The sequence below is a fragment of the Notolepis coatsorum genome (assembly GCF_963971535.1).
Source record: "Notolepis coatsorum genome assembly, chromosome: 18".
Taxonomy (NCBI): Eukaryota; Metazoa; Chordata; class Actinopteri; order Aulopiformes; family Paralepididae; genus Notolepis; species Notolepis coatsorum.
The window spans coordinates 38,276,703-38,298,219 of NC_140182.1; the positions used below are offsets into that span (position 1 = coordinate 38,276,703).

The 21,517-nt window shown below is 42.3% G+C and overlaps 1 protein-coding gene across 2 annotated transcripts in view; it reads left to right on the top strand.

Annotated features, from left to right (window-relative positions):
* The window catches only part of tat (tyrosine aminotransferase), a 55,838-nt gene that overhangs the window by 15,645 nt on the left and 18,676 nt on the right, over nt 1-21,517 (top strand). The window contains exons 1-5 of one of the 2 annotated variants that reach the window (XM_084334646.1): nt 10,499-10,588; nt 12,233-12,543; nt 13,196-13,300; nt 14,595-14,662; nt 15,292-15,450. In XM_084334646.1, the coding sequence (XP_084190772.1) occupies nt 12,246-12,543; nt 13,196-13,300; nt 14,595-14,662; nt 15,292-15,450 (630 nt within the window). In that variant the 5' untranslated portion in view covers nt 10,499-10,588; nt 12,233-12,245. Of the gene's footprint in view, nt 1-10,498; nt 10,589-12,232; nt 12,544-13,195; nt 13,301-14,594; nt 14,663-15,291; nt 15,451-21,517 lie in introns of those variants that run through there. The other variant, XM_084334647.1, reaches the window with a different exon arrangement.

Below are 21,517 nucleotides of genomic sequence, written 5' to 3' on the forward strand. Positions count from 1 at the left end.
CTCTCTCACCGCCGACAGCCCCTTCCTCCGGCGCGGACTCGGCAGCCGCTGTCCTTGCCTCGGCAGCCACTGTCCTCGCCTCAGCAGCCTCCGTGTGAACCATCTGGGCTGTGGCTAACGCCGAACTTGCCGTCTCTTGGGAGGTAATGGACAGCCTCCCCAGGCGACCCAGCTCGGCGCTAACCTGTTGTTGGCGATCCGCCACCAGCTCCAGGGCATGTTTCCAATATCGCCTCCATGGTACCTGGATGGTCGGTTCTTCTGTTACGGTGAGTGGCAAGGTCCCAGTAGTAGAGGAATAAAGGAGGCAGAGAGGGATTGATTGTCTATCAGTGGTTCCTTTTAATGTTGGAACAATACACCTGAGCAACAGAGAATAGGCAATGACGCCGAGCATCTACTGAAGTAGCATAAAGAATTGAACAATTTAATCAAGACGATCTGGAGCAGGAACATCCGAGTCCAGGGGTACCGCCGTGTACCGAGCTGGAGGTAGTGTGAAGAACCGACGATAAAACAGGGAATACAGGGGTTACATAGGTACACATTCCAGACATTCCACACGCACCACAGTGACAACGAATCAGAAAACACAGACAATTAGTGACAGGGGAAACAAGTGACAGGTGTCAGAATGGTGTACGGTTCTCAGGCAGCAGCCAGAGAACCCAGAGCGTTACACTATATCTCTCTTGCGCTGCCTCACGGCAACCATTGTTTTCCTCTCGGTGCTGTCTGTGGCTGCCTGTTTTCATTCTCTGTAGATAAGACACTGCATGCTCTGCTGCTCTCCCAAAACACACATCACCACCCCCTCCCGCCAGAGCACTGGTTCATATCTCCGATTGTCTTCAAAAACACATATGACTACAGCTAGCTTTCTCTCTGTGTCGCTTAATTATTTTTACGGATGCATATATGTTCGTTTTTATTGGCTTGCGAGGTTAGATAAGGCTAAGACCCCATAGCGTGAGACACACTCAAGTTTTTTCTCTTTAACGTTGTCTGGCGTCCATGGTTTCGCTCGGTTCCGCTGGTGCCCTCTCTCATGGCCTCTCTCATGGCCTTGGCACTGCTCCAGCCCCATTGTCTTTAACCACCGTTGGCATCGTCGTCTCAACCTAATCTAATCTCGATCTGCAATCCGGCTGTCAACGGCATCAACTGTTGGATTTGATCATAATCAGCCTTATATCACCTCTTCATCTGTGTTCGTGTAGTTCCTGCGTTGTGTTTATTTCTCTCTCCGACGTTGACCTTCTCATACTGGCTGTACAATCTTTGTCATTCCCCTTTAATGCAATCCGTAATCATAAGAATTCTACACTGGCAACTTCATACCTTTTTGGAAAACGTTGTTTATTCCATAAACAAAACCTTGTACAAGATGGGAAACCGTGCTGTATTGTCCTTGAAAAGTCTTTGAAAGGAAAACTAAATTCATTATTCTATCGTCTCTTCTGCTTTTAGTCCAATGGTGGTTGAGGCCTCGTCGTTAGCCAAAACCCTTCTTTGTTAGCCGAAGCTAGCCTCCTCTAAACAACATGCACTCTGCTGTAGGCTTAACTTAACTTAACAGTAACAGGTTCAGTGTTATTGTCAAGGAATAATAATAACAGCAAATGTTTTTGGGTTTGTAGGCAATTATTTCTATATATCTATATCTGTCTTTATACCTCTATCACTGTACATAATAATACCATAACACTGTACATACATCTGATCAACACTATTACTCAGTAGTACTCTATATATTTTATATCCAGTTAATTACATGTACATTGTATATCGCTTTTGCACTTTACTGTTACATTTGCACTCTGGTTGGATGCCAAACTTCTTTTCGTTGTACTGTACTTGTGGTCTATCTATCTATCTATCTATCTATCTATCTATCTATCTATCTATCTATCTATCTATCTATCTATCTATCTATCTATCTATCTATCTATCTATCTATCTATCTATCTATCTATCTATCTATCTATCTATCTATCTATCTATCTATCTATCTATCTATCTATCTATAGTATACCGTACATACATACGTTTTAGAAGTACTCAGCAAACTCGACCCCAAGAAACCTCCTGGCCTTGACGGGTTAGACCCCTTTTTCTACAGAACTGCAGCCCCCATCATTGCTGAACCTATTTCCCATCTATGTAACCTATCCCTGCATACAGCAGAACTGCCCTCTGCTTGGAAAGCAGCCTTGGGACGGCCCCTGTTCAAAGGAGGAAACAATACTGACCCCAACTGCTACCGCCCAATTTCAATTTTACCCTGTATAGCAAAAGTGCTAGAGAGACTAGTTTGCAAACAACTCACAAGCTTTCTAGAAACCTACAACATACTTTCGGAAAACCAATCTGGCTTCCGCTCAGGGCATGGATGTGAGACTGCTACGATGAAAGTGCTCAATGATGTCCTCAATGCCCTTGACTCCAAACTCTACTGTGCTGCTGCCTTTATAGATCTGGCCAAGGCCTTTGACACTGTGGATCATGAACAGCTTTTGGAGCGGCTGAGAGACATTGGTGTCACTAATCACAGTGTAGCATGGTTCGAGAACTACCTCTCTGATCGCACTCAGTCAATAAAAACCGACAACCTATTAACCCAGTCCCTATCCATCTCTAAGGGTGTCCCCCAAGGCTCCTTACTAGCTCCAATCCTCTTCTCCATCTATATAAACAACATAGGCCAGTTCGCTGGAAACTCCCTAATTCACCTCTATGCTGATGACACAGTCCTGTACACCTCTGGTCCCTCCCCGGATGCTGTCCTGAAAACTCTCCAGGAGAGCTTTCAAAAAATCCAAGCTGGTTTCTCCGCCCTTTGCCTGGTCCTAAACACCAGCAAGACCAAAGTTATGTGGTTCGGCCACAAGGGTACCTCCCAGACTGGCACCATTGTAGCCGCCGATGGCAAAAAGCTTGAACTGGTCACCTCTTATAAATACCTGGAGTGTGGATCGACACCAAACTCTCCTTCTCTGAACACCTAACTAAACTGCAGGCCAAAGTCAAAGCAAGGCTTAGCTTTCTGTATAGGAACCGTTCCTCCTTCACTAGATCTGCTAAACTCACCCTGGTCCAGATGACTGTCCTGCCGCTAATTGATTTTAGCGATGTAATCTACCGCTTGGCCCGTAAAGGTGATCTAGAGCGCTTAGATATCCTATATCACTCCGCCATTCGCTTCGCTACCAATGCCCCCTACAGGACCCACCACTGCGAGCTATACTCCCTAGTAAACTGGCCCTCCCTGGAGATTAGACGCAACATCCACTGGCTGGCCTTTGTATATAAAACACTTCTAGGCCGTAATCCCCCTTACCTTACTCGCCTAGTCCACCCTCGTCCACTCCCAAATTACCACACCCGGTCACCCACACATATCCTGGTAAACGCCCCCCATGCCAACTCCTCACAAGGCCGTTCCTCCTTTCAGTACGCAGCAGCTGATAGCTGGAACACACTACAAAAAACCTTAAAAATGGAACGTTTATTTCAATTAGATTGTTTAAGGAAACTTTAACAAACTCCCTAGAGCACTCATGTAGATGTTTCTCCATGTGCTAACACCATGCTGCCACTATTGTTCTGTTGTCCGCCAGTTGTTGTTCAGTTCAGTTGTTGCTCTGTATGTATGTCCTGCCTTTTTAATAATGTTCCTTTGTGTTTTATTTTTATTTATTTGATTTTATCCCCCATCCCCTTTCCCCTAGGGGGCTTTTTACCCCCAAATAGGCCGTTATTGAAAATAAGAACTTGTTCTTAATTAACCTGCCTATTCAAATAAAGGTTTGATGATGATGATGATACATGTACATTTACGTCCGTCCGTCCGTCTATCTATCTATCTATCTATCTATCTATCTATCTATCTATCTATCTATCTATCTATCTATCTATCTATCTATCTATCTATCTATCTATCTATCTATCTATCTATCTATCTATCTATCTATCTATCTATCTATCTATCTATCTATCTATCTATCTATCTATCTATCTATCTATCTATCTATCTATCTATCTATCTATCTATCTATCTATCTATCTATCTGAATACCATATGGCCTGGGCTGTTGGGTGAGAAGTTAGATGTGATGCAGGTTGAGGCCCCCCTAGTGTCCTGGGTTGTTGACACAGTATGTGCGTAGCCTACAAGGCTGTGTGTCAGACGGTCTGGTCAGCAACACTGGGGCCCCGCAGGGGACAGTCCTCTCCCCCTTCCTCTTCACTGTCTACACTGTCTACACTGTCTACATCTACACCAATGACTTCCATTATCGGCCTTCCACCTTCAGAAGTTGTCTGATGACTCTGTGCTAGTGGGATGTATAAAGGATGGTGATGAGGAGGTATACCGGGCACTGGTGGTGGACTTCATCACATGCTGAGAAAAGAACCACCTCCAGCTCAATGTGACGAAGACCAAGACCATGGGGCTGTGGATCGGGGGAGGAGGAGGCGTACACCTGTGACCCTTGTTTCCATCAGGTTGACGTGGACATGCATGGTTGAGGATTACAAATACCTCGGAGTGCACATTGACAATAAACTGAACACGTCAAAACACACTGAGGCACTCTACAAGAAGGCCCAGCTTCTTCCTCAGAAGGCTGAGATCCTTCAACGTCTGTACAAGGATGTTGAGGATGTTTGCGGACGACTCAGCCCTGCTGGTCTCTGACAAGAACAAGTTACAGGTTGAAAAAACCCTCAGCTCAGAACTAGGCAAAATCTGCATATGGCTCGCTGATAACAAACTATCATTACACATGGGCAAAACAGAGTCCATTCTCTTCGGTTCAAATAACAAACTCAGCAAGACCGACGGCTTCTCAGTTACAGTGGGTGACAATATTGTCACAAGGAAAGAAGATATTACCTACCTGGGTTCCATCCTAGAGGCAAATCTTTCCTGTGACAAAATGGCATCCAATGTAATAAAAAAAGTCAACCAACAAACTCGATTCTTGTACCGGATCTCCTCACTGGTAAACAAGAATACCCTGAAGACTCTGGCAGGAGCACTCATTCAAGGGTACTACGACTATGCTTGCACCTCATGGTACCAAAGCACCTCAAAGGCGCTAAAAACAAAATTACAAACATCTCAAAACTAACTGGTCAGACTACTGCTTGACCTCACCCCTGCCCACTTTGACAACCTAGGATGGCTTAGAGTAGACGACAGAGTACAGCAACTTGCAATGGGCCTGGTCTACAAGATACACTACACGACCAAGGTACCCATGTACATGTCAAAATACTTCCCAAAGGTCAGTGAATACCACAATCACAACACCAGAGGGAGCTCCACAAATCATGTTAAACCCAGATTCGGCTCAATCAAGGGACTAAACACGTTTCGCAATTATGCCACATCAATGTGGAACGCCCTACCCAAAGCTGTAAAGGAATGTGAATCACTACCCACTTTCAAAAACACTCTCAAAAAACACCTACAGGAGACTGCAATTCGAAACTGGCCCCTGTAAATGTCCTAACACAACCCCCTCAAATGTACAGTAAATTACCAAGTATGGTCTTGTCAATATTCCAATGTACAGTTTTGCTTGTACAGTTGTACAGTGTCCCCCACCCACCCCTCCTACCCAACCTCCCCCCCACCCACCCACCCAACCACCTCCAATGTACAGTCCCCCCCCCCCCACCTACCCAACCTCCTCCAATGTACAGTTTCTACGTCAAATGTATATACTTTATTTTCTGGACTCTTTTCGTATCACAAACAGTACTGTATTTGCAAATCTGGTATGTCATAAATGTATAGATGTAGCAGTACTGTCTATCTGTATGTCATGTATGTCATATATGTTATGATGAATTGAAAATGGGGGACCCTGATGTAAACAAGACGAAAGTCTTTCTCTGGTCTGCATCCCCTTAACAATTGTATGTATTGAGCTGTACTGTACTGTACCCATTCTGCAATCTGTTAATAAAGTTTTCAATCAATCAATCAATTCTACGAGTCAGTGGTGGCGGGCGCCTTCTTGTACGCAGTGACCTGCTGAGTAACAGTACAAACAGTACAAACATTTACACTTGGGACAAAAAAATTTACCGACCAATCAGAGGCCACGCTTCAGGATGCGCTCGAGGACACGGACTGGAATATGTTTCAAGGAAGCGCCAGTGACGTCAGCGAGTTTGCGGACAGCGGTGTATGCTTCATAACAACACTCGCTGACAGTATTGTCCCCACAAAGAAGGTGCGGGTGTTCCCAAACCAGAAACCGTGGGTGGACAGTACTATCAGAGCAGCTCTGAACTCTCGTACCACTGCCTACAACCTGGGCAGAGAGTCAGGAAACATGGAGGAGTACAAGGCTACAGTCTATACTCTGCGCAAGGCTGTAAAACTTGCAAAACGGACATATGCTGATAAACTGGAGACACAAATGGCACAAAACGACACAAGAGGCTTATGGCAGGGACTGAGGACAATAACTGACTACAAAGTCAGCGCCCCCTCAATGGGGAGCGACGACGCCTCTCTCACGGACAAACTCAACTCTTTCTACGCTCGGTTTGGGGTAGACAGTGGCGCCGCTAGCTCAACGGCTAGTGACGTCACTGGCGCGCCGGCTGTTGTGGAGGGAGGGGGGGCAACCGTGGGGGGGCAGGGACGCTCTCTCGTTGTCGGAACACAGTGTGAGAAGAGCATTTATGCAGGTGAACACCAGGAAAGCTGCTGGCCCAGATGGTATAACAGGACGCATACTTAAGTCCTGTGCCAACCAGCTAGCCCCTGTGTTCACCGCCATATTTAATCAATCCCTGGCGGAGTCAGTGGTCCCTGCCTGCTTCAAGATGTCTACCATTATCCCTGTACCAAAGAAACCCTCCCCAACATGTCTCAACGACTACAGACCGATGGCACTCACCTCTGTGGCCATGAAATGTTTCGAGAGGCTGGTCAAGGACCACATTTGTGCCTCCCTCCCCAGTGATATGGACCCCATGCAGTTTGCATACAGGCCAAACAGGTCCACTGACGATGCGGTCTCCCAGGTACTGCACAGCACCCTCTCTCACCTTGACCGCAAGAAGGGGGGCTATGTGAGACTGTTGTTCATTGACTATAGCTCAGCGTTCAACACCATAGTCCCCACCAGACTGGTGGACAAGCTGATCGAGCTGGGTCTGAGCTCCGCTCTGAGCGCCTGGATACTGGACTTTCTGAGCGAAAGGCCCCAGGCGGTCAGGGTGGGGGGTCAGACCTCCAACACCATCACCCTGAGCATCGGGTCCCCCCAGGGCTGTGTTCTGAGCCCCCTGCTGTACTCACTATACACACACGACTGTGTGGCCAAGTTCAGCTCCAACTCCATAGTGAAGTTTGCGGACGACACAGTGGTGGTGGGGCTGATCTCGGACAACAACGAGAAGGCCTACCGGGAGGAGGTTGAGGTACTGGAACGCTGGTGCCAGGACAACAGCCTGCTCCTGAACATTGGTAAAACCAAGGAGCTGATCGTGGATTATAGGAGAGGACAGCAGGAGACACACACACCACTGAGGATAAACGGGGCTACCGTGGACAGGGTGAGCAGCTTTAAGTACCTGGGGGTCCACATCTCAGAGGATCTGACATGGTCAACACACATAGACTCAGTCGTAAAAAAGGCGAAGCAGCGCCTCTACCACCTGAGACAGTTAAGGAAGTTCAGAGTATCTGGGAAGATACTCCAGTCCTTCTACTCCGGAGCTGTAGAGAGCATCTTGACTGGAAACATCACTGCCTGGTATGGAAACAGCACGGCACAGGACAAGAAGGCCCTACAGAGAGTGGTGCGCTCAGCCGAGCGTACCACGGTCAGGGATTTGGGGTGCTTTTTCAATGTATGTGATGTATAGATTGGGGGAAGATGGTAGCATCTAACGGTGCCAGGTCAGAGAGGGCAGAAATGTGTTTGGCTTAGCAGAGGTTGGTTCAGAACGGTGACCAGTGGATTGAATACACTGCCAGCGAGGGTGTTTGTTGACATTCCTTGTAAGAACATCTGAGATAAGACGGAGTGTCTCCCAGAGCGAGGGAGAGCGGTTCACAGTGAATGAAACGTTTAATGTGTGTAAAGGTTATTAACGCAGTTGTCATGACAACACGTCGCATGACAACCAGAAGGCGGGGCCGTCGTTGCGACGACGAACATCTATAAGTCGAACGGTGTTTCCGGGTGGAAGGCAGACTAAAATCTGGCTGAGACTAAGAGGGAAAAAACCAGGAGAGACTCTCTCTCTCCTCTTATCACAGAGGGGGGGGGGGGGGGGGAGAATGCCACATCATCAGTAGCTTCGGCTACCACGAGGATGGTCTTGGCTAACGAACAGGCCTGACCACTGTTGGACTGAGAGACAGAGGGACAATAGACTGGACTGAAAGATCATTAGATAGACGAACACACCGAAAGATCATTAGAATAGACTCTTCAAGGACAATACAATCTGTTAACATCTGAGCTGAGGTTTCTGTTTATCGAATAAAACCACGCTTTTCCTTGTAAGGTATTTCACGTTGTCGAAGTGTCGGATTCTTACGGAGGTGGAGAATTATTATGGTTTGTGGATTGCACTAATGGGGGAGATAAGGATCTTATCAACCGCTATCGGAGACGTCAGGACCATTAAAATGACACAACGCAGAGGAATTGGATGGAGAGCCAAAACAGATGAAGACGTGATACTGGCCAGTTTGATCAGGATCTTACAACGGGTATTGCACTACCACCCCTGCAGGTTCTATACAACAAGAGGTGCAAATCCAGAGCCTGCAGAATAATGAAAGACCCACACCACCCCAACAACAGCCTGTTCTGCCTGCTGAGGTCAGGCAGACGCCTGCGAACCCCAGCTACTAGGACAGAGAGGCTTCGGCTCAGCTTCTTCCCCCAGGCCATCAGAGCCTTGAACACTGATCTCTCCACACTCAAGCACACATGAGCACACACACGATACACACACTGTACACGCTCACACACTAGCAGCCACTTTAACATGAGAAAGCACACACTCATGCTGCACACGCCCACACTTATGGCCACTAAGGAAAGGTCACTTTAAAAATAGTATAGTATAACCTGAGACTGTATAAAATAGCAATGTACAGAAAGACACAGTGCCTCATCCGTAGCTAACAGTGTATGCACTACCACAGGACCTAGCATGTCCTCCATGCTCTGTAAATAACTTATGTACAAATACCGATATGCCATACTATGTTACTGTTTATTGCACAATGTTGTTTTATTGGATTCTATTATATGTTGTTACTACTGTATTGCACATCGTTGCGGGCAAGACCACCCGCATTTCATTGTATACTTGTATGCCGTGACAAATAAAACTCTTGACTTGACTTGACTTGACTTGACTTGACTTAACTCTGGCATATCTTGGACTTTTTACTTTTTACATCGACATTTAAAAATGTTTACTGTACATTTTACTGTATATTTTTGGCTGTATATTTTAGAATGTATATACATATTTTGGAATGTATATCCCTGGATGTATTTTTATTCTTATTTGTGATTTTTGACTACCTAAATGTTTATTGTGAGCGATAGTGCTGAATTTCCCTCTGGATCAATAAAGTACTTCTATTCTATTCTATTCTATTCTATTCTATTCTATTCTATTCTATTCTATTCTATTCTATTCTATATATTCTAAACGACCTAGGAGGGGGCACTGCCAGCTGTGACACCATACAACCCCGAAATAAATATTCAGAGGGAACATAACCGTTATGTAAGAACTAAGTGAGGTTGTTTTCCATACATTGGGCTGGGGTGAACCTCACACTCCACCTTTAATCGCCTCTAGGGTAGCCTGTTCGTGAAGGAAGGAACTACAGTAAACAGAAACTATCTTGGACACCGCGCGCGCGCCGAGTGGCAACTGGAGGAAGCGGAGAGGAGGAGGTGTGGATTAATGTGATGGACCCCCCGCGTGCCCCCCCCCCCCCAACAATAAAAACAGACTTGATGCACCGCGTCGTTATCTTCCTCTGTCCTACAGTAACACCAGACTCTCTCTCTAACAAATATTGATTTGACACAACGGCAAACACTGAGAAATAATGTTATGTTGACTTATAAGGTTAGTCAGTAAAATAGGCAATGCGTGCCATGTCAGTCACAGTCAGACTCATGATGAATAAGAATAAGTAACTTTTGTTGTGCTTATGAGAGGAACGGCATTGGTGCGCGCGCCTCTCCCTTCCATGTGGCGCATCCACGCACAAGGACACCAGGGGTCCCCAAGGGCCGCGCCTCCAGCCCCCCGTCTCTGATCGGTGGAAAGTTAAAATGACGCCGTTAAGACCAATCCTTGAGGTGTTCTACGTTTTGGAGAGTGATGTAACGGGGGTGTATATGGCACAACCCTCAGTCTCCACCAATGGAAATATGGGCCGGGTTCAACACCCATTTGAGGCGAAACTTGGTATAAAACCGGATTATTTAAAGTCTTTCTTCATATACAGTATTTAACTTGAATTCCAGCATCTGGACTGTGAAATCCCGTTGACGTTTAAAAAAAAAAGGTATTTAAACATATTTTTGTTACATGGAGAAATATGTATAGGGACATAATTTAATTTCAATGAAGAATATATTATTCAATATAACTCTTTGTGCGAATAAATCAATTTATTATAGCGTTACAGTATGTAGTATTTTATAGTAGCTGTATGTTTTTTATGCTTACAAACTATTACCTTGTTTTCAATGTTGATGCTTTAGGTATTTTTCAATATGAAATGAAAATGGGGGACCCTGATGTAAACAAGACAAACGTCTTTCTCTGGTCTGCATCCCCCAATTGTGTGTATTGAGCCGTACTGTATTGTACTTACCCATTCTGCAATCTGTTAAATAAAGTTTTCATTCATTCATTCATTCATTCATTCATTCATTCAGGTATGTCTTTAATGCACGTATACTGTAGTAGTAAATAAGCAGGTCGAAGTCAGTGTATTATTGTCGCAATCAGATTCAGCCGTACAACAACTAGCAACTCTTTCACTGCATGCGCCAGACCAGGGAGATGGATTGAGGTGGAGCGCCCCACACCTACCGTATAGCCTCCTTACCGCGCGTCGTTACCCAAGCCGCGCTACTCACGCTGAGCCACTACAGTCGAGTCCAGCACAGAGAAAGTGATGGATTCTATAGCTGTTTATATAATGTGGAGTGTATTTAGTCAATTGATTGATTAAATTGATTGAAAACTTTATTAACAGATTGCAGAATGGGTACAATACAGCTCAATACACACAATTGTTAAGGGGATGCAGACCAGAGAAATACTTTCGTCTTGTTTACATCAGGGTCCCCCATTTTCAATTCATCATAACATATATGACATACACGACATACAGATAGACACTGCTACATCTATACATTTATGACATACCAGATTTACAAATACAGTACTGTTTGTGATACAAAAATAGTCTAAAAAATAGAGTATACATTTGACGTAGAAACTGTACATTGGAGGAGGTTGGGTAGGTGAATGAATGAATGAATGAATGAATGAATGAAAACTTTATTTAACAGATTGCAGAATGGGTATAGTACGGCTCAATACACACAATTGTTAAGGGGATGCAGACCAGAGAAAGACGTTTGTCTTGTTTCCATCAGGGTCCCCCATTTTCAATTCATATAGAGGGGGGGGGGTTGTGGGGTGGGAACTGCTGGGATTCTCTTGGGGAAGATAGAATATGTTTATTATGGGACATATTAGTCTATCTGTGGACTGAACAATGTCTAACATTGTCAAAAGATGTCTAGTAATGTAAATGTTGATGGCTTTTTGTTAGTTGTTTTCTAATTTGAATATAGATAAACAGGTCTTTTTTTGATAGAGGATTTTTTTTCATAACTTAATATAGCCTCACAGACACATCTCTAACCCAGAGGGTCATCTCAGAGACTTTTTCTTTAACGATATATATATATATATATATTTTTTTTTTTTATTAAAACAATTGAATCGCATGTATTTATGTATTTTTGTTCATTTCCCCAAATGCCTTTTTTTGTTAATTAAACTAGAAAACAATATAGATAATTAAATGTTGTTACATGTAAAAAAAATAAAAACAAAAAAAATAAAGTACATTAGGAAAAGAAAAGCAAACAAAAATCCTAAACACCTATAAATATTTCTCCTTCGCCAGCAACAATTCCAAGATGGACAACAAGTCTTACGTGGTTCAGATGAACGGCAACGGGGTCCACGGCAGAAAGCCCATCAATGCCAAAAGCCTGAATGGGAGCGCAATGAATGGGAAAGGAGTGAACGGTAACAGTGTCCGCCGCGTCAGTGTGAACGGAAGCATTTATCCGGCCAGAGCCAAGGGCCGCCGGCAGACATGGGACATCAAGCCGTCAGAGATGGCCAACAACACCCTGAACCCCATCAGGGACATCGTGGACGGCATGAAGCTCACTCCCCACCCAGACAAGCCCATGATCGCTCTCTCCATAGGTGAGATTCCCCTGTGTGTGTTTGATTATATATATAATTATGTTTTTTTCACACTGGGGCATTGCACTGCACACTACTGTTATTATTATCACTATCACCATTATTACTTTGCACTTTGACACCTGAATTTCCCCAAGGGGATTAATAAAGGAACACTTGACTTGTACAACAGAGGTAATTAAAAAACGAGGAACTGGAAGATGGTGGGATAAACACATTTCCATGCCGAGAAGGTTTAGGAGAACTACACCTTTGTTCACTTTTATAGGTAAAAATCATCTTGTGTACACGGGACGGTTGTTAAAAAGCCCTCTTGGCTAGCGACCGGTACTGACTTCTCTTTGCTCAGTGTAGTAAACAGGGATGTTCTTCAAAACTTCTCTTGGCTTGCGACCGGTACTGACTTCTCTTTGCTCAGTGTAGTAAACAGGGATGACGGATCTTGGAGGCTCTAGACCACGTATTATTGAGCTCCTCCTGATTCCACAGCATTTCTGTTACCACTCAATTCAAACTCTGACTATAGAGAGGATGATTTGGCACAGGTCAAACAGAAAAATAGTTGCAAGGGGTCGGCAGGCCCGACACATGTTGCTCTCTAGGAACAAGTAGCTACTACTAACTCTGGTCTGTTTTCGTGTCTGTCTCACAGGGGATCCCACCGTGTTTGGAAACCTGCCAACTGATGACACAGTGCTCCAGGCCATGAAAGATGCCATAGACTCCCAGAAATACAACGGCTATGCTCCCTCTGTCGGTGAGATACACCAAACACACAAAACAAACACTGTGTTCTGACAGACTGCACTGATGTACTATTGAAATACTTTTGAAGGTGTTTCAGTGTTATTAGGCTAAATAGTAGGCATTAGAGAGAGAGAGAGAGAGAGAGAGAGAGAGAGAGAGAGAGAGAGAGAGAGAGAGAGAGAGAGAGAGAGAGAGGTGAAAACACAAGATTTAGCAAGATTCAAATCCCACATGGTATTTTTTTACATTTTCATTTTGTAACCTTTATTTACCAGTTCACTGAGCATGTGTGCTCTTTTCCAGCAATGCCTGACTTCACGCTCATAGTTACACACATTCACACATGGGAGCTGCCCAGTACAACCACAGTCTGACACTGTTGACCACTAGGAGCTGCCCAGTACAACCACAGTCTGACACTGTTGACCACTAGGAGCTGCCCAGTACAACCACAGTCTGACACTGTTGACCACTAGGAGCTGCCCATGGTACAACCACAGTCTGACACTGTTGACCATAGGAGCTGCCCAGTACAACCACAGTCTGACACTGTTGACCACTTAGAGCTCCACTAGAGCAGTTACTCAAGGGCACTTTCAACCCACAAGGTGGATGTTGACTAGTAGACTCAATAAGTATGTTTGGGGAGGGAATACTGACCTAATAGTGAACCTTGAGTGGGACAGAGAGGTTGAGAGAGTTGTATTTGAAACAAGGTCAACGGTCTGTCTGGTGGCTGAGCAGAAATATGGATGATCTTCTTTACACACATCTGTATACACTTTGTCTGATGCTCTGGTTTTATAATCCCCTCCCTCCCTCCCTCCCTCCCCCTCTCTCTCTCTATCTCTCTCTCTCTCTCTCTCTCTCTCTCTCTCTCTCTCTCTCTCTCACACACACCTCTCTCCCTCTATGTCTATCTCTCTTCTTTCTATCTCTCTTTGTATCTCTCTCTCTCTCTGTGTGTGTGTCTCTCTCTCTGTGTCTCTCTCTTTCTATATATGTGTGTGTGTGTCTCTTTCTCTCTCTCTCAACCTGCCTCTCCCTCCACTCACACACCCACACACACACACACGCGCGCGCGTGCACACTCACACACACACATACGCACACGCACACGCACGCACACACACACACACACACACACACACACACACACACACACACACACACACACACACACACACACACACACACACACACACACACACACACACACACAGATCACAGATGTCATGAAATAATGAAATAACCTTATTGGATCCAGATGTAAGAGAGTATTACAGATTATTGTCTATTGCCAGGTTACCAGAAGAGCAGAGAGGCTCTGTCCAACTTCTACAGCTGCCCTGAGGCCCCTCTGGAGTCAAAGGTGCTTCTTCATGACACACCTCCCTCTTCCCTTCCCTCCCTCCTTCCCTCTCTCCCTCCCTCCTCCCCTCCATCTCTCCCTCCCTCCCTCCTCCCTCTCTCCCTCCCTCCTTCCCCCCGCCTTCCCTCCCTCTCTCCATCCCAGCCTTCTCCCCTCCCTATCTCAATCCCTCCCTTCTTCCTTCCCTCCCTCCCTCCATCGTTCCCTCTCTCCCTTCTTCCCTCCATGTTCCATGTTCTTTGGATTATCTATATGTTGTGTATATGTATGTCTTGTAAAGTAGATGTTTTTCCAGCTTTTAATTTAAATATTTGTTTTACATCTCTTTTCCACCCTCTCTCTCTCTCCATCTCTCTCTCCATCCCTCCTCTCGTCTCCTGACTCTCCTCGTTATTAATCCATGCTCAAAATATAAACCAAACCTCTATATATTATCTCTGTATATATATCCTCTTATATTCTAGCGCTGGGTGGCATTCCCCTCTAAGTACACTCAGTATCAAATACTTTGAGACTATTACTTTAGTATATAATTATAACTTTGAATGAGTACTTTTACTCTTCAATCAGGCTATATTTGTACTTTAGCTTGAATCGTTTTACATCGTTGTCCCCTCCACATCTCCCAGGACGTGATTCTGACCAGTGGGTGCAGTCAGGCCATTGACCTGGCTATCAGTGTCCTGTGTAACCCCGGGGACAATATCCTGGTCCCCTGTCCAGGCTTCTCCCTCTACAAGACCCTGGCCGTGTCACTGGGCATCCATGTCAAACTCTACAACCTCCTGGTGAGTCGGCTCATCATCGTTACTCTGTTTGGTGGATGCCGACATTAACCCTTTCACTACCACACTACAGAAGGTTAACCTTTCACTACCTTTCACGCTACAGCTACGGTTAACAGTCTGTAGTGTGGTAGTGAAAGGGTTAACCTTCTGTAGTGTGGTTGTGAAAGGGTTAACCGTTCCACACGATGTGAAAATCCACATAAACTATATACCTAGGTAAATGGAATATTGCTCCACTTCTACAAGGGCTATTTGCATATTCTTGGTATCTAGGTACATCTATGGACCTCAGGGAATGTATTCACAGTGTCAGAAATATTGTGTCTATTACTAGGCTTGCTTAAATTGTGATGAAACAAAGGAGAATATGAATTATGATTTTTCTTTGCATCTTTGACAGTGAATAACACCATGATAATAATGACCAAACTTAAAAAAACTGCCACTGATCTCGTTCAGTACCTTCTTGAGATCATGTGTACAAAGAATCTAAGGAAATTAATAAAAGGAAGATGATAAAACCGAAGGTTCTGTAGCTACAGTACTGAATTCTCCCATCCGGACCAATGCAATTTGAAATATTATTATAGAATATAGAATATGATGCTTATACATTACCTTATTATAGCCAATTCACACATTTTTATATATATATACATATATTATCTTTCAAATGCCCGAGTTCAATTTGGATTTAGTATCACCAGACGTGCATAAGAACAGATAATGATATCTACTGTAATCTAGTGTACTTTTTTATTTTCCCCACAGTGCAACCGTTTTGAAACTAATTTCAGATCGAATTGTTCCTACATGCTAACAATAGGGAGGAGAAACTAACTGTGTTTCAATATTTGTCAAAAACGTTACCTTTTGTGGCTTATTATCGCGAATCATAACAATTATTGATATGATTCATTCAGAACGCTGAACTTTGAACCCCCCCAGTCTCTGACAGGAAGTGTAGTTCGGAAAAATTCCAATGCTGGTCGACAGCTATGCATGTCCTCTACAAAATGGCCGCAAAAAGACTACAATTCCCATGGTTAAAAATGTCCATTTCCGTTTCAGGCTTGGAATAGACGATCGAAAATCGAGAACTTAAAACTATCTTTTAACACTTTTAACCTATTGCTAAACTAACGTATTGATGATAATATACATTCTACATGCTTTTGTGACATGTTAGTGATGTTAATACTTGAAAACGTTTGATTTTAAAATCGCAAATTTTTTGCATCACTCTGAAAAATATGGATCTATGACCATAATGTCATTTTGGGGTCGGTACCGACCCTAAGGGGTGGAACAGGTTCCCTTTGTTGTGTGGCAGTGAAAGGGTTAACCTTCTGTATTGTCGCAGTGAAGGGGTTAATAACCCTTTGGTAGTGTGGTAGTGAAATGGTTAATGGTCCGGTCACTCTCAGGGGGGCTACTGTATTGGTGTCGGCTGTGCCAAATGGTACCTTACATTTACTGTAGTTACTGTAAGACTCCCAAGACGTACACTACGTTAGTACGCTTTGGGGGGTGGCGGGGGGCTGGGAGTGGAGCTCTGGAGCAGGTACGTCGACAAGAGGAAGTAGTGAGGCTGTGGTCCAGGCTTAGCAGGGACAATGGATGAACTGGGAAAGTGTAGAGAAGAGGAAGCTTAGCTGGAGGGACCTGTGGAGTATGGAGGAACATTTGATAAAATTCCTAATAGGAGCGATGTGCTGCCATCCCCACAGAACCTAAAACAGTGGGTAGATGGGGACCCGTTGTGTCCACTGTGTTCAGAGACGGCAACATTGAGGCATATTCTGTCAGGCTGTAATACTAGTCTTTCTCAAGGTCGGTATATATGTATTTTATAGAATTGGCGGTGCCCTGGGAGGATTCAGTGCTTATGAAAGGAAAACGCTTAGATATGCAGATCTGGCAGCAGAAACTGAACAGTGAGGATGGAACACTCGGGTTTTTCCAGTAGAAGTCATAATAATAATAATAATAATAATAATAATAATAATAATAATAATAATAATAATAATAATAATAATAATAATAATAATAATAATAATAATAATAATAATAATAATAATGCACTTTGTATAGCAATAATTGCAGTGCTTCACAGCAGTAATGTAGACATAGGCATAACATTTGCATAGCATTGGCACAATTATAGACAGACATAAAATGAGCAGAGAATTTACACCTCAGATTAAAATATATAATTTCTTTTTTTTATAGATTTCTGACAACATGGAAAGCACACTTTTGCCTTTCCACACACAGTAGGGCAGACACAGGAGAGAAGGTTCTTTATTGAGACAGTAGGAAGGCTAAGAGGGAGACAGAGTAGGGCAGACACAGGAGAGAAGGTTCTTTATTGAGACAGTAGGAAGGCTAAGAGGGAGACACAGTAGGGCAGACACAGGAGAGAAGGTTCTTTATTGAGACAGTAGGAAGGCTAAGAGGGAGACAGAGTAGGGCAGACACAGGAGAGAAGGTTCTTTATTGAGACAGTAGGAAGGCTAAGAAGGAGACAGAGTAGGGCAGACACAGGAGAGAAGGTTCTTTATTTATTATAATAATAATAATAATAATAATAATAATAATAATAATAATAATAATAATAATAATAATAATAATAATAATAATAATAATAATAATAATAATAATAATAATAATAATAATAATAATAATAATAATAATAATAATAATAATAATAATAATAATAATAATAATAATAATAATAATAATAATAATAATTATTATTATTATAATAATAATAATAATTATAATAATAATAATAATAATAATAATAATAATAATAATTATTATTATTATTATTATTATTATTATTATTATTATTATTATTATTATTATTATTATTATTATTATTATTATTATTATTATTATTATTATTATTATTATTATTATTATTATTATTATTATTATTATTATTATTATTATTATTATTATTATTATTATTATTATTATTATTATTATTATTATTATTATTATTATTATTATTATTATTATTATTATAAACTGTATTTGTATAGCACCTTTCATACAAAGATTGCAGCTCAAAGTGCTTCACAACAGAATAAAGACAGGCATAAAATTAGCACATAAAGTGCAGACATATAAAATCACAGTTTTTTACATTAGGATCTAACATCCCAACAGGCCACCTTGTTTATGGTTTGATTCAGTTTTACAAATAGACAATAATAAAAAGAGTAAGATAGAATAGACAGAGTAAAATAGTGCAATAGTGCATTGCAATAAGTAGTAGAATAGAATAGACATAAAATGAGCACAAGTGCAGACATATAAAACCACAATTTTTTACAGTGCAATAAAATAGTTCTGGATTACTGTTTAACAGTTTAAAGTCATCTTTACCTTCTCTGTTTGGTATCCACAGTTTAAAACCTGACAGTCTTCCCTCCTGTTTGATACCCACTTTGACCCTTCAAACCTCCCACTCAGGGTGCAGTTCCCTCTCTCAGGGCGCAGTTCTAGGCCTGGGTCCCCTACACAGTTTTAAAGCCTGACAGTCTTTCTTGCTTGATACCCACACAGTTTAATACCTGACAGTTTAGAACCTGTAATAAAAAGTAATAGACAGAGTAAAATAGTGCAGTGCAATACAATTGTAGAATACAATAGACAGTACAATTATGCAACAGTGCAGTGCAATAAAAAGCAACATGGAATGGACAGAGTAAAATTATGCAAAGTGCAGTGCAATAAAATAGAATGGACAGAGTAAAATAGTGCTACAGTACAATCAACAGCGGAGTGTATTAAAAGGCTATGGTGAAGAGGTACGTTTTTAGCTTATTTTTGAAAATATTAAGAGATCTAGCTTCCCTAATGTCCATATGTGTTCCATAACTTTGGTGCATAGTTTGCAAAGGCTGCATCCCCGATTCTCTTTAGGCTGTGGTTTGGAACCTTCATTAGTAGATGATCGCAATGTTCTAGAAGGCACATAGTTGACTAGAGAATTTGCAATGTAGCTTGGTCCTCTTCCATTTAGTGCTTTGTATATAAGGAGGATGACCTTGAAATCGATTCTAAATGTTATTGAGACAGTAGGAAGCCTGAGAGGGAGACAGAGTAGGGGAGACACAGGAGAGAAGGTTCTTTATTGAGACAGTAGGACGCCTGAGAGGGAGACAGAGTAGGAGAGACACAGGAGAGAAGGTTCTTTATTGAGACAGTAGGAAGCCTGAGAGGGAGACACAGGAGAATAGGCTCTGGTGGTATTCAATCCCAGACCAGCAGGGGTACGTGTGGTTCCAGAAGCGAGGGTCTTAACCATTACATCACCTCTATTTTACCCAACTTTATATAATTATTTGAAAATATTATCACACACGTTGCCGTTTCCACCATGTTTTGAAATGTTTCACTTTCAATTTACATGAAGTGTTTATATGATTTACATGAGAACAGTGGTGGAAGAAGTACACAGTTCCTTTATTTAAGTAAAAGTAGAAATACCCAGATAAAATAGTACTCTGGTAAAATTAGATACGTATTTGATAATGAATGTACTTAAGTATCAAAAGTAAAAGTATGCGTTCTACATGATGTTTGTGTATTTCAGTGCTTGGGAGCATTCAAGCCTCAAACCATTGACCTCTAAAGGTTAAAGTGGTATGTGGTGCAGTTATTCTGCTGTGATTACGTTCAACAACTCGGAAGTTGTGAGGCTTCAAATTTGAAAGACTTCATCAATTCTTGCCATGTTTTCGATGCAAAAACCTTTTATTCAAAGTAAGTAAGTAAGTAAGTAAGTAAGTAAGTAAGTAAGTAAGTAAGTAAGTAAGTAAGTAAGTAAGTAAGTAAGTATTTATAAAGCACCTTTCATACATGTCATGTAGCTCAAAGTGCTGTACACAAACATAGGCATATATAACGATAAAAGCAATAAAGTCACAGTGATCAGTTAAGATCAATGTTTAAAAAAAATTATAATAATAACGTAAAAATGAAAACAGTCATTTGCTTACCAGTTTGGGAGAACAGGTCCGCACAAACATGTCCGTTCAGTAGCAACCGGAAGTAGGAAATGCACTAAACCAATGCACTTGTACAGTAGGTAGCAATGTTAGCTCTCATAACGTTAGTGTAGTTACGTTTTTATTAGTGGTCGCGTATTGTGTGCGTATGTACAGTACCCGTTCCCTCATCTAAAGAGTTGGGTCCATAAGGCTTTTTCAAGCCTTATGGATCCATAAGGCTTATCCAAGCCATAGCGTCTTTGTGTTATGTCTCATAACGTTAGCCAGTTAGGAAGTAGGAAATGCACTAAACCAAAGCACTTGTACTTGTTTAGCAGCAACTGGAAGTAGGAAGTGCACTAGACCAATAACTAGTAGGTAGCAACGTTAGCTCTCATAACGTGCACTAAACCAATGCTAAACCAATATCTAGTAGGTAGCAACGTTAGCTCTCATAACGTGCACTAAACCAATGCACTTGTACTTGTTTAGCAGCAACCGGAAGTAGGAAGTGCACTAAACCAATGCACTTGTACAGTACGTAGCAACGTTGGCTCTCATAACGTCAGCTAGCCAGCAGGTAGCAACGTTAGCTCTCATAACGTTAGCCAGTTAGCAGCTCCGGATACTAAAAATAAAGCATCACATTAATAAGACAACAGTAATAAAAGTACGGCAATAGGCAAAGTACAGTAAAATAACATTTCAGTAAAAGATCAATACATAAAAAATAAAAACATAATAATAAAAACATTTCAATAAGATACTCGCTTTCCCTAAGGCATGGTACACTATTTGTAAGCTAGACTGTATAGGTACGTTTTTAATTTTCCTTTAAAAATGTGTATGGAGCTGGCGTTTCTGATGTGTGTTGGTAGTGTGTTCCATAGTTTTGGGGCATAGTTGGCAAATGCCATACTTCCTATCCTCTTTTGGTTTCTGGGTGTGTCTAGTAAACCTGTAGTGGATGACCGTAGCGTTCTTGAGGGCAGATAACTAACTAGGGAATTTGCTATGTATTTTGGTAACTAGTAGCTGATGGGTTCAGATAAATGTAATGG